We start from the raw sequence: 13,748 nt of genomic DNA, 5'->3' as shown, positions 1-13,748 counted from the left end.
GGTCAAGAGATAAAGGCTTGGGCTTCCCTGGTTGCCCAGTGGTTGAGAATCCGCCTGCCAATGCAGGGAATACAGGTTCGAGTCCTGGTCTGGGAAGATCCCACATGCCTCAGAGCAACTAAGCCCGTGCGCCACAACTACTGAGCCTGCGCTCTAGAGCCCGCAAGCCACAACTACTGAGTCCACGTGCCACAACTACTGAAGCCCGCATGCCTAGAGCCCGTGCTCCACAACAAGAGAAGCCACCGCAATGAGAAGCCCGCGCACTGCAACAAAGAGTAGCCCCTGCTCGCCGCAACTAGAGAAAGCCCACGCACAGCAACGAGGACCCAACACAGCCCAAAAATAAATAAATAAATAAATAAATTTATGAAAAAAGAAAGAAAGAAAACCTTGCTGCCCACCCCAGAAGCTCTTTCATGTGCCCCATTCCAATCACAAAACCCTCCGTCCACCTGAAAGGCATCCTGACTTTTACAGTAATCACTTACTTGCATTTCTTTAGAGTTTTAGCACCCAAACATGCATCCCTAGCATAAACCCTAAAAAACCCTGATATACCTTTTTCTTAACAGCTTTGTTGAGATATAGTTTACATACTATAAAATCACCTATTTAAAGTGTACAAATCAGTGTGTTTTAGTATGTTTACAGAGTTGTGAAACCATCACCATAATCTAATTTTAGAACATTTTCATCACCCACAGGAAGAACCCTCATACCTATCAACAGTTGATATGTCTCTGAAGTCTCCTGATCTGCAGCTTTCCCCTCCCTTTCTTCTCCTTACGATTCATCTGTAGGCTGTCAGGCTCTATTAGCACCTGTTGGAGAGGTGGAACTCCAGCTCTGTTGGATGGGGTTGAGCAGAAAGCCTTGCCACACAAACCAGCCAGACAATCTTTGACGGTGCATTTCACTTCTTTGCCTCTCTTTCCCCTGTAAAATGGAAATAATCATTTTTCGCCCTTCCTTACCTTCCTCAAAGGGTTGCTGAAAGAATTGATGTAATAGAGGAGGACACTGGAAGAATGCCAGGGTGATTATAACCACAGCGACAATGACATAACTATATTTTCATATCGCACACCTTGATCTCTAACATCTGTAGACTCACACCTAATTTCCATACGGATCCTCGAAAACAGGAGCGAGCAGAAGTCTTCCCCTGTGATCTACTCATTTGCTCTCTGAGCCTCATGACCACCCTGCGTGGTCATGAGGTCATGAGGTCATGAGGTCAGGACCACCCTGCGTGGTCATGAGTGTTATCATCTTTCTGTTAACATACGAGGGAAGGGTGGGGGTCCTGGACCGGTTGAGGGCTTTGTGCAGGGCCAGTCAGCTGAGCGTGGCAGAGCTGGGAGCTGGCCCAGTGTTCCCACTGCCAAGTCTCTAACCTTAATACCCTCTGATAAGGTCCTAGTTGAGACCAGGACCTGGGCATCCACTTTGATAGGACACAGCTCTAAAGCCACGAGGTGCTCTTTTTTTCTTGTGGTTGGTGGCAGTTCTCAGTGTGGTGGCCTTGAGTTGCCTAAGCAGGGACAGGGCCTCTCTGTGCCAGATGACCATTAAAAGGCTCTCTGTTCTCACTTTGTGCATTATGGAGCCTTTATCTTCTCACCCAGAGTCACCTTGATGTTTGCCTTTTGAAAGTGCCAAGAATTTAGAGGCCAGGGTTTTAGCTTCTGAGGTCCTTTGATTAAATACCATCCTTTCAGGTGGTTTGGATAATGGGGCCTCTGTCCGCGTGGGGTTTATTGGCTGGCCACATGATTTCCCCAAGCTGCAGCCAAAGCACAAGAATCATAGAGGTGGGGAACAAAGGTTATCATGTTTGGCTTCCTTGCTTTTGTCTCACGTTTTCTGTCAGCATATCCCTTCCAGTACACTGTGGAAAACAGCACCCTTCACTCAAACAAAACAGAAAATGCTCCCAAGGAGAAGAACTGAAGCTGAAATGCCAGTGGATGAAGGCACCTCTCACTGGCGTCTACACCGTGTGGGGGACGAAGTCATCCACCGTGGACCAAGCCAAACGTCCCATCAGGGGCTCCTGGGGCAGCCGCTCACCCCATCTGGAGATGTTTCTCTCAAACACCTAAGTGGTTGTACCCATTTTGGGGGTCTAGGGCTTTGGGTTCCTGGAAGAACCACCTGCTAAGCAGGAAGCCATCACCTTCTTAAGACTCACAACAACCTCTAATACAGTTATATCTATCTGTCCCTTGCTTCTCCCTCAAGTACATTTTTTTTTTCCAGAAGAGTTTAATTTGAAGACTTTATTTCCTAGCTGATTGCAGAAACAAACCACAAAATGAAACAGTGCTGCTCTCTGGGGAGACCTTTCAGGCTGCCTTGCTCAGTTCAAGGGAGAAGTCCCTTCCTCAGGGGGCACTTGGGGATTTTGACAGGAAAAGGGGACTCTTCCCTGGTATATGTTCAGCTCCATCACCCCCTACTCCTGCTGAGCCCTTAGCCCCAAATTCATCCTCATTCATAATTGCTCAAAACCCTAATCACTGGGTCCTTCCAGACAACTGCAGTCTTCTTTAATTATACATACTTAGGTTATGCTGAAGATTTTTAAAATATATTTATTTATTTATATTTATTATTTATTTAGACTGTGCTTGGTCTCAGCTGTGGCATGCGGGCTTTTTAGTTGCCACAGGCATGAGAGATCAAACCTGGGACCTCTGCATTGGGAGCGTGGAGTCCTACCCACTGGACCACCAGGGAAGTCCCTGAAGATTTGTTTTGATTTGGGATTTATCTTCCTAACCAGCCATAGGTTTTTTTTTTTTTTTTTTTTTGGTGGTACGCGGGCCTCTCACTGTTGTGGCCTCTCCCGTTGCGGAGCACAGCCTCCAGACGCGCAGGCTCAGTGGCCATGGCTCACGGGCCAAGCCGCTCCGCGGCATGTGGGATCCTCCTGGACCGGGGCACGAACCCGCGTCCCCTGCATCGGCAGGCGGACTCTCAACCACTGCGCCACCAGGGAAGCCCCCAGCCATAGGTTTTTTAAGGACAGGGTTTCTTAAGCTTCAGCCTTTCATGTGCCATGATTCTTGTTACATCTGCATATCCCCTGTACCTTTTTTTTTTTTTGGCAGGGCTGCCTGGCTTGTGGGATCTTAGTTCCCGGAAAAGGGATCGAACCCGGGCCCCCTGCAGTGGAAGTGCGGAGTCCTAACCACTGGACCAGCAGGGAATTCCCATCTCGTGTACCATGTTTTACTTAATATTTTTCCTAAATCAACTCACATCTCCCCTTTTAGGTACATGTATTTCAAAAAGAAACTTTAAAATATTTATATAAATGAAAACCAGAATCGTGTCTTAATTAGAGGGATAAGCCTAAATGTATGTTTCAAGAAAAACAAAACAATGACTCGCTTGGTACAGTTGTCTGTCTAAGTTTCTGAACCTGAAGTGCGCTTGCACTCTCCCTCCCTTTCTCTCTCTCTCTCTGGCTCAAAAGAAGATTATCAGGTATTTAAGATTTACTGAGGATTTCACCTTGACTTAATCAGGATGGAAAGAGAATAGAAAAAGGAAACCTTTCTGTCCACAAGAGTCACTGTTTCTGATATCCCTGCACAATTTTTACACCTCTTATTCCACCATTTTGCGAAACGTGATTCTAAGAGATTGGTCTGCTGCAATATGGAAGACTGTGTCTTCCTTCCGTGTGAAGGGAAATTGTTTCACCTTTATTCTTCAAAATAAATACACCCTGGGGGAGAAAAACTTATGGCTTTGGTCAGTGACAATCTCCAGGACACAACGTCTTGGAGTTACCATAGGAGCTTTTCTGATACCACCTTCTGTACAATTAGTCACCAAGTTCTGACCCTCGATTCTGCTTTCTCAAATCATTTCAACTCTGGCCCCCGCTCTTCCCTCTGCATCTGCTCTCTGGTTCAGACTCCCATCACATCTCTCCCAGGTTATTTTAATTTATTTATTTTTGTCTCAGTTGGATCTTCATTGCTGCGCATGGGCTTTCTCTAGTTGTGGAGAGCAGGGGCTACTCTTCATTGTGGTGCACGGGCTTCTCATCGCGGTGGCTTCTCTTGTTGCGGAGCATGGGCTCTGGGCGCGTGGGCTTCAGTAGTTGTGGCTCGTGGCTCTAAAGCGCAGGCTCAGTAGTTGTGGTGCACAGGCCCACCTGCTCCGCGGCATGTGGGATGTCCCCGGACCAGGGCTCAAACCCGTGTCCCCTGCATTGGCAGGTGGATTCTTAACCACTGTGCCACCAGGGAAGCCCTCTCCTGGATTATTTTAATGTGAGCTCCTCTATCTCTAGTCAGAAGCCCCCTTCCCATCCATTCTCAGTCTGCTAATGTGAACTTTCCAAAATGGAAGTCAGATCATGTCAGTCCCCTGCTTAAAACTCCCCAGTGCTCCCCACCTACAACAGGAAGTTCTGCTTCCTGTTTCTGCTCTTACCTACCTCTAGCCCCCATTTGCTGTCATCCCCCCACATACACCCTCCACCCCAGCCTCCCTGCTTTGTGTCACACTATGTACTTTTGCAATTCCGGTTTGTTTTGCCTGGAGTGTCCCCCAACTCCCCTTGTCCAGAGTTGAAAACTGTTTACCCAGAGTGGATCTGGTTTCCACCAAGAGGACTGGAGTCTTTCACTGTCACTGTGTCTAACGTGGCAACATGTGCACAATGAATTTAGATCAGATCAAAGCTGACTCAATTATTGTAGAAGCAGGTACTGGAAGGCCACTCAGCCTAAAATCATGGTCATTTTCCTAGGAGCTTTCTGGGGATATTTTCAGTTTTGCTGGGTTAAGGCATTGTGTTGCCTGGGAGGTTGTCTGTGAACACAGCCAGACAGGGAGAGCAGATTCCTGGAAGGAGTGGGACACAATCACACAAGTCTGGCTGGTTTTGGCTAGGGGTGGGGTGGGGAGAGAGGAGGTAGAAAGATTTACATTATGAGATGCTACCTCTCATGAAGGTTTTTTGAAAGAGGTAGTTTGGGCTGATAGGGAATGATTTGGAGGATTCTGGTGAGAAAGATGAAGGCCCAAACTTCCTTGTCCACAACTTGCCTCCCATGATAAGTCTGTGTTGTCCATTACTGTGTCCCTGGCACCTAGTACAGAGCACCGCACAAGGTGGAACCAATAAATATTTGTTAAATAATTTTATAAACATGATATCCTATGTTAATGTCTCAAAGCACTGCTATTCTTCTAAATATTTCTATTCTCTTTATTTAAAAGATATTAACTTTGACATTTTACAAAATATGATTGTACTGAGACTTCCCTGGTGGTCCAGTGGTTAAGACTCTGCGCTTCCACTGCAGAGGCCACGGGTTCAACCCCTGGTCAGGGAACTAAGATCCAGCATGCTGTGCGGTGCGACCAAAAAAAAAAAGATGCTTGCACTAAAAATTAATTCGTAATCTTTAACACATTTTCTCCTTCCTTTGTACCCTCATCTAATGTTTATGTACATCCATTAGTTTTTAATTACCCAAATAATACTCGTGCATCCTCATCAAAGTTCAAAATTGCAAACGTATAGAGGGTAAAAGTTACATAAGTGTATATTTTATACTTGATTTTTATATAGTTGTAATTGTATGTATGGTTTTAGATTTCTTTTTTTTCACTTTTTTTGTGAATACTTTTTCCTCTTTAATAGTCATTAGTTTTAATGACTGCAAAAGTTCCATTAATCTTATGTCATACTTAATTTAGCTATTCCCCTATTATTGTATATTTTTCCATTTTTTACTATTGTGTAATGATGCTATAAATAGGCTATGTATATGTATATATGTATTTCTTCTTTTGAATTATTTTTTTGGAACATATTTAATTGTGGTGATTTCTTTGCAGAGATAAACAAATAATAACTTTACTATTCTATGGAATTTTTCACTCTGTGGAAACAGCCTGTGACCTAAAATTTTTTGAGAATCACTAGATGGTATAGATAATAAGTCTTCAAAAATTTTAATGTCTCTGCAGTGATTAAAAATTATGTTAAATGCATTTTTGTCATTCAGAGTTTACAATTTGGGTGGGAAGGCTAATCAATTTGCCCTTGGAAAGATAAAGCAAATCAGCAAATGAATTCCAGATTTTAAAATGCAGCTGTTAAGGATGATGTATGGACATGTACTATATGTTAAGTAATGTGATAAATGCTTTATTGCATTATTTTACTTAATTCTCAGAGAGCTCTATGAGCTAACTCCATTGTGCTGATGGGGTTTACGTTTTTCAGAGAGGTTATGTAACTTGTCCAATGTTGCACAGCTAGCTAAGTATTGGAGACGAAATGTAGACTCCAGAGCCCATGCCCTTAACCATGCCATAAGGGAATTCAGGCCACTTGGGGGCAAGAAGGTCTGAGAGGCTTCTCAATATCAATTATCTCTTAATTGAGGGTATTTGTTTTACAATATGTACCTGAAAGGAGCTTGAGGAAATTAAAAAGAAAACTGGATACAACCTCATCAACAGGTGAGGCTCTTGTCTGGAAAATGTGCTTTCAGTATGGTTAGTTATCATCAAACGCCTTTTATTATTTTTTTTTTATTTTATTTTTTTGCGGTACGCAGGCCTCTCACTGTTGTGGCCTCTCCCGTTGCGGAGCACAGGCTCCGGACACGCAGGCTCAGCGGCCATGGCTCACGGGCCCAGCCGCTCTGCGGCATGTGGGATCTTCCCGGACCGCGGCATGAACCCGTGTCCCCTGCATCGGCAGGCGGACTCTCAACCACTGCACCACCAGGGAAGCCCTCAAACGCCTTTTAAAAGTAATTGTGCTGAGTGATATCTCTTCTGGCCAAATCAGGCAAACAGAATCCATATCCTCTAGAGACCAATTCACGTGACTATGCAGAGGACATGGATGTTTGACCAATGAGCCAAGAACATTCAAAGTGCATTCAAAGGCAAGATAAAGATTTATTCTGGGGCTTCCCTGGTGGCGCAGTGGTTGAGAGTCCACCTGCCGATGCAGGGGACACGGGTTCGTGCCCCGGTCCGGGAAGATCCCACATGCCACGGAGCGGCTGGGCCCGTGAGCCATGGCCGCTGAGCCTGCGCGTCAGGAGCCTGTGCTCCGCAACGGGAGAGGCCACAACAGTGAGAGGCCTGCGTACTGCAAAAAAAAAAAAAAAAAAAAGATTTACTCTGTACCAAAGCATTGGACTTTTCTGCTCCGCTAGATCAGGATTGGCAGGAAAAGGCGGAAGTCTTCCTGGAAGGAATGGGAGACCAGAGTGAAGATGGATGCCACTTTGGGTTTAATTTGAGAGACCAAAGATAGATGGGTCTGAAGAGTGGGACCAATGCCAACCCATCTAATTTGGCCTCCCGCCCAGGACTGTGTCTAACTCACCAGTCAGAGACAAGCCTCTTGTTCCACCCAATGTCAGTCATTTAACACACACTATATCTCCTCCCCAGCAGGCCTGCCCACCAGCCCTGGGGTGTTCCACTGTCCTGAGACTCAGAGAGAGGCTGTGTTGCAAGTTCCTTCTTTGATAGGTGTGAAAGATGGATCCTCTTAAATCCTGGCAAAGGTACTTTGTTCAGACCCCCAGTGTCCCCTTCACAATTGAGAAGCCATGAAGTTTGTCTTGTGAAGGTAGAGCTCCTTCCCAGCATTCTAGAAGGAAATTCCATCAGTGCTTTCTAGATACTAATCTGTCCTCTTGGCTTTATCCAATGTACTTAATATACAGTCATCTATCTGTAATATCCCGACAGTAAATTCCACTGCCAACAACTCCATTCTCTGGCTTCTGTGTTGCTGCAGTGTGTGTCATTGTGTGGCTCTATTTCTGGCTCAGAAAGGTGTACAGAAGTCACTTCTCTCACAGTTTATTTTATTTATCCAATGTTTGTATATTACAGACCATGTACCAGGCACTATTCAAAGCATTTTCCTATTATATTAACTCGTTTAAGCTTCATAAGAATCCCATGAGGTGTTATTCCTATTTGGCAGATGAGGCTTAGAGAAGTTAAGAAATTTGCCTGATGATGCACAGCTAGTAATTGGTAAAGCTGAGGTTCAGACTTAGGCAGACTCCAGAGTCCCTGCTTTTATTTTATATTATTTATTTATTTATTTAGGCTGCACTGGGTCTTAGTTGCGGCATTGTGGACTCTTAGTTGCGGCAGGCATGCGGGATCCAGCTCCCCAACCAGGGATTGATGCCAGGCCCCCTGCATTGGGAGCGTGGAGTCTTACTCACTGGACCACCAGGGAAGGCCCCAGAGTCACTGCTTTTAATTACTGAGCTAGGCTGTCTCCAAGAGAACTTCAGAGTGACCCCTGATGGATGTCTGTTAACGTAAGAGAGGGGCATAAAGCTCAAGGCAAGACAGGAGGCCAGAGCTTCAGAAGTATAGCTGATTGGGAGATGGGAAGGGGCTGTAAAAAGAAACTTGATACATTGCCTGTGAGGCACATTCTGGCTTGTCCGGCTCCCCACTCCCACTTTAGTTTTGGTCTTTTTTGTACCAAACTGTGAGTCATCGCTGGCTGTAAGTGCTTGCTGGGTGACTCCTTTCTGCAGCCCTTGGGTCTGGATTTTTAAGTAAGTTTTTTCTACAAAGGAGTTGCCCTCTGCCTTCCAGAGATTCCCCCTGCAAAGCCTTTACCCAGCATGCATGGGCAACGTCACGAAGGCCTTGTCTCTTCTCACGCTCCTCATGTCCACAGAATTAACACCGGCATCCACTGGCGATGCTGATGCAGGGCTCCCGGGGTCAAGATTCTCTACAAAGTCTTGCTCGGAGGGAGCTGTGCCCTAGAGAACTTGCTCCTCTGTAAAGGGTCTTCATCCTTTGTGATCTGATATTTGTGCAATTTGTTTTTTTAAAGAAGAAGCCTTTTTCACAGACATTGTTTTATGGGATCCTCCAAACTACTCCGTGAGGTAGAAGGCTGGGAAGAGATGATAGTCTTTGGTTGAGAGGAAACTGAGGCACAGAGAGGTGATGTGACTTGCGTAGCATTATATGCTCAGGATGGCAGGGCCCAGGCTCAGTTTCAGCTGTCATGCCTTTGGCAAGTTATGGTATCTCTCTCTGGACGTTGCTTGTCTTACCTATAAAATAATGGGATTAGAATAGGTGGTCTGTAAGGGTCCTTCCAACTCAAACATTTTTTTTTATTTATTTTTTTTTTATTTTATTTTTTTGCGGTACGCGGGCCTCTCACTGCTGTGGCCTCTCCCGTTGCGGAGCACAGGCTCCAGACGCGCAGGCTCAGCGGCCATGGCTCACGGGACCAGCCGCTCTGCGGCATGTGGGATCTTCCCGGACTGGGGCACGAACCCGTCTCCCCTGCATCGGCAGGTGGACTCCCAACCACTGCGCCACCAGGGAAGCCCCAAACATTTTGTAATACTAAAATTCTGAGGAATACTTTCCCCTGAAAGATCAGGCCATCAAGCCTCCTGAAGTTCATCTCATTTGCCTCCATCCTGGAATATGACTTCATTATCTCCCAGTGAGCAGGGAGTGTGTCTTTCCTGTCTTCCTCCTTATATCACAGAGAGAGTGTTTTTTGGAAGGGCTTCCACCCCTATACTCCTTACAAATATCATATAGCTTAGATGGTGAAATACTGTTGTAAACATAACAATGAATTTGCCTCAAAACCTGTGGATTTCAACTTTTCAGTGAGCTCGACGACAGTAATGACAGCTGAGATCAGTAGAGCAAGTGCTGTGCATCTGACAAATGCTTGACATGTACTATATATTCTTCACAACCACCTAAGAAGGTAGGTATTATTATCATTATTGCCATGTTACAGAAGAAGGGGCAGGCTTGGAGAAGTAAAAGAACTTACTCAGGATCACATAACTATCAGGTGATGGGCTCTGGATTCAAACCCATGCAGTTTGTCAGCAGCTGTTACATGCTGCACCAGACCACAAGGCTTCTCCTAGGAGAAAAGGGGATTGGTATTATACACAGTTTATTCCCTTACAAAAAATTCATTTTGTAATATTTAAGATAGAAAAAAGGCACATTATGCACAGAGAGTGTTTCCTCCTTTATTCTCTCTCTCTCTCCAACCATCTGTCCATCTATCTCCCACTGTCTGCCAAGCACTGTTCAAACATATAAGCATATATAGAGAGATATAGCAACAAATTCCTCCGGATGGAGAGAGTCAGGAGGAAATTAAGACAATGTTAGAAAAATTAGTACAAGTTTATTATTCAGTGCCACCTATGTGTCCGACACTGCGCTGGGCAAACCTATGTAAAGAGACGTACCAGAAGACCCTGCCTAAAGTAAATCACATAGAGAGAGGAAAATCACTTGGTTTGGTTACAAAGAAATGAATCTGTTTACACAGATAGTGTAGAAACGAATCTCATTATTTAGAATCGTATTTTATAAGCATCACAGATAAAAAGCAGCTATAGGGTGGTGGGCTTTGGTAGTGGAAAGGACTCGATTCTGGGAGGTAGCCATCCTTTACTCAATCAAGCGTTTTCTGAGGGCTTTGTCCAATAAGGCGGGGAATATTTCTGAAAACCTGGTGCACAGGTCGCTGCTCTCCTGGAGTTTATAGTCAGTCAGGTAAGAATATTCCCGCCCTGAGTCACACTGCCAAGTTCCAGCTATACGACCTTGGACGAGGAACTTCTCCTGCCCCTATTTCGTAAAAGAAATGGGGTCAGACTAGCGACCCTGCCGCTCAAATTCCCGGCCCAAAGCGTATCCCTGGCCGCTGTTCCCGGAGGAGGGCGGGCGAGACTCCCGCTCGATGCTCTGCGGCGAACCTGACGGCGGGGGCGCAGGTCCGGGACAGAGAGCGTTCGCGTTCGCGTTCCGAAAGTGCTTGGCCCTCGCGGCGCCCCGTCGCCCCGCCGCCGCCGCGACTCGCGGAGCCGGAGGAGGCGGAGCAGGCGCTGTCCCGGCTCTTGAGCGGGGAAGCTGCTGAGGAGGTGGTGCGGCGGGCCCGGGAGGCCGAGGTTCGGGCGGGGCGGCGGGAGAGGCTGGCAGGCGGCGCCGGCAGCGTGGGGAGAGCGGCGCCGCGGGCTGGGCGCTCCGGGCGAGAGGAGTCCGCTCCATGCGTGCGGGCCGAGGCCGGCCCCTGCGAGCCGCAGACATGAAGAAAGACGTGCGGATCCTTCTGGTGGGAGAACGTGAGTCCGCGCGCCCGGCCTAGCCGGGGCTGGCCGCGGCCACCGCAGCCCCTGCCGCCCCGCTGCCCTACCTCCGCGCCCCCAGGCCTCCCAGCCCCTCCGCTCTTCCCTTTCGGCTGCCCGCCGGCGGCCCTCGGTCTCTCACCTCACCTGGGCCCTCCTGAGCCCTCCGTCCTCTGTCCCCCCGTCATCACCCTCAAGCCGTGTCTCCATTAGCCTCTGACCGCCCGGCCTCAACCCTCCGAAGGTCCTCTCCTCCTTTTTCTCTTGGAATGCTCTCCTCCCGGGCCTCCGCGTTTCCGAGGCCGCCTCCTCTCAGACCCTCTCGTCTTCCGTGGAGATTCCCTTGTCCCTGCCAGGCAGGTGCTGGAACAGGCCGACTGACCAATTGGGATGGCGTGAACTGGCTCCCGGGGAAGCTAGGGGGAGGGGTGCAGAACTGTTCGACTTGTGGGCAAGGTCAGGTGTCTGCATGTTTTTGCGCTCGCGGTCTTCCCTCGCTCTAGGCATTGACTGTAAGGCACGGAGCATTTTAGGCGGTATTTGCTCTTTGCGTTGGAACAACTCCAGGTACACTCGCTGTTTCCTCAAAAATTTACTGTCAACTTCAAGTTATACAAGTGCTCAATGAATGAATACTTATCCGGGGAGGGTCCTTCAGTTGAGAGAATTATTGTTACCCTAAAGCCTAGTTTACCCCATCTTTTAAAACATTATTTCATAACTCCTTGGTAATTAATTGAAAAATAACGGGCACACGTGAGACCCCCCACCCCAGAGATTCTTAGATTTCACTTTTTGAAGATGTAATAAAGGAGACATGTCTTCTGTTCGCTGACTTGGGGACAGAACAGCAGGGACTTCTTGATATTGTTCAAGTTACATGACTCAATGGGTAGGACTAAAATAAGAAGAAAGTGGGCTGGGGAGGACTGTACCGTTTGTTTTAAAAGTACATTAGTTAATGCCCCGCCTTTGCTGTTTCGAAGCTTTCTATTGTAAACCCCGTTTCATTCTAGAGTAGCCCCTCCAGGTCACTGTGATGCACTCCCAACGAAGGAAGTGAACGCATTTTTACCCTCTTCTGTAGTGTTCTTTGCTGTTCACAGAAACCTCTGTTCACCTGCTATTGTAGAAATCTTCCTTTAGAATCAGAATTTAGAAGTAAGCTTAGCCAGACACAGTTTGCTTTTTGGTTTGCAGTTGTGAATTTTAGTTTTAATTTATAACAACACATGTATCTTAATCTGTGTTTTGCATGGACTTCCTTGACAAAGTTCAGGAATATGATTCATGTTGATGCATTTGGAGCAAGGTAGGGAAAGTGAGTAGATGTCCCACTTAAAAAACTGATGCATAAAAAAAATTTTTTTAAACAAAAATTCTTTGTTTTGGTTTTAGTTTTGAATATAGGGAGCAATTACATATAATCATTAGTCTGTAAAACATCTGAATTGAAGTGCTATACATATGTAAGATACATTGTCAGCCTTAGGACATTTAAGCTAAAAGGTTAACAGTATTACTTATTTTGAAATACATAAAAGACTTTAAAATTTGTTAGAAAAATTATGAGCCATATTCTGATGAAATGAAAGCAAATAATAGAATTGGTAAGTGTATATGTGAGAGTTTTTAGATAGGGAGAAACTTGGCACAAGAGAAAACCTTCGTTGTTTTTTTGTTTTTTTTTTTAAAACCTTCGTTTTTGAGGAAGACATTTTTCTTAAAGAGGATGGTACCGAAAACTTTAGGCCAACTACCATATATACATGATTTTTTTTTCACATTTAAAAGTATGAGAAATGGGCTTCTCTGGTGGCGCAGTGGTTGGGAATCTGACTGCCAATGCAGGGGACACGGTTCGAGCCCTGGTCCGGGAAGATCCCACGTGCCGCGGAGCAATTGAGCCCGTGTGCCGCAACTGCTGAGCCTGTGCTCTAGAGCCCGCGAGCCACAACCACTGAAGCCTGTGTGCCTAGAGCCCGTGCTCCGCAACAAGAGAAGCCACTGCAATTAGAAGCCTGCGCACCGCAACAAAGAGTAGCCCCCGCTCACCGCAACCGGAGAAAAGCCCGCGCGCAGCAGGGAAGACACAACGCAGCCAAAAATAAATAAATTAATACAATAAAATAAATTTTAAAAAAATATGAGAAAGAGTTACACTTATTTGGAATATATAATTTTAATTAGTTATAGTAAAGGGTTGTATTCTGGGGGGAAATGACTGAAGCATTACTTTTTGAGATTTAATGTAAATATCTGACAGCTACTTAGCCTAGCTGTAGTGCTTTAAATGCTAGGTAAACAATAAGTGTGACCAAGACTATTTTGATTCTGGTCTGATACACAGATTTATCAGGAAAACCACTTTTTAAGGAAGAAGTCGTAATAATTCATTTGTAGTTTTAAGATGGTTAACTAAGGGAAATAGGAAACGAAAAGAAAAAGGAGCATCGTCTCTGGAGTTGTTGTAAAGCCTGTTCTTTCTCAATCACTTCAGTACATTTTATTGCTGTTAGTGTCCGTCCCTGAACCACACAGCAGCAACTTCATTCACTGAGGCTCCCAAACAGTTGT

At 46.0% G+C, this 13,748-nt stretch overlaps 1 protein-coding gene and 1 long non-coding RNA gene across 13 annotated transcripts in view; one reads left to right on the top strand and one right to left on the bottom strand.

Moving 5' to 3' along the window:
* Positions 1-8,133: 8,133 nt before the first annotated feature.
* LOC308607470 lies at positions 8,134-11,400 on the bottom strand. The gene is made up of 3 exons (XR_014014013.1): positions 11,314-11,400; positions 9,857-9,952; positions 8,134-9,107 (listed from the first exon to the last, which is right to left on the bottom strand). It is a non-coding gene; the product is annotated as an uncharacterized lncRNA (long non-coding RNA).
* Positions 10,213-13,748, top strand: part of RHOT1 (ras homolog family member T1) — a 58,784-nt gene continuing 55,248 nt past the window's right edge. For 4 of the 12 annotated variants that reach the window (XM_081219388.1, XM_081219383.1, XM_081219386.1 and 1 more), the window contains exon 1: positions 11,191-11,531. In XM_081219388.1, coding sequence (XP_081075514.1) covers positions 11,441-11,531 — 91 coding nt within the window. In that variant the 5' untranslated portion in view covers positions 11,191-11,440. Of the gene's footprint in view, positions 11,169-11,190; positions 11,532-13,748 lie in introns of those variants that run through there. The other 8 variants (XM_081219384.1, XM_081219387.1, XM_081219380.1 and 5 more) reach the window with 7 other exon arrangements.

This window comes from Mesoplodon bidens (genome assembly GCF_964165515.1).
Source record: "Mesoplodon bidens genome assembly, chromosome: 19".
NCBI lineage: Eukaryota > Metazoa > Chordata > Mammalia > Artiodactyla > Ziphiidae > Mesoplodon > Mesoplodon bidens.
Note: the sequence above shows the minus strand (reverse complement) of the source record. Positions and strands in the feature narration are given on the sequence as shown.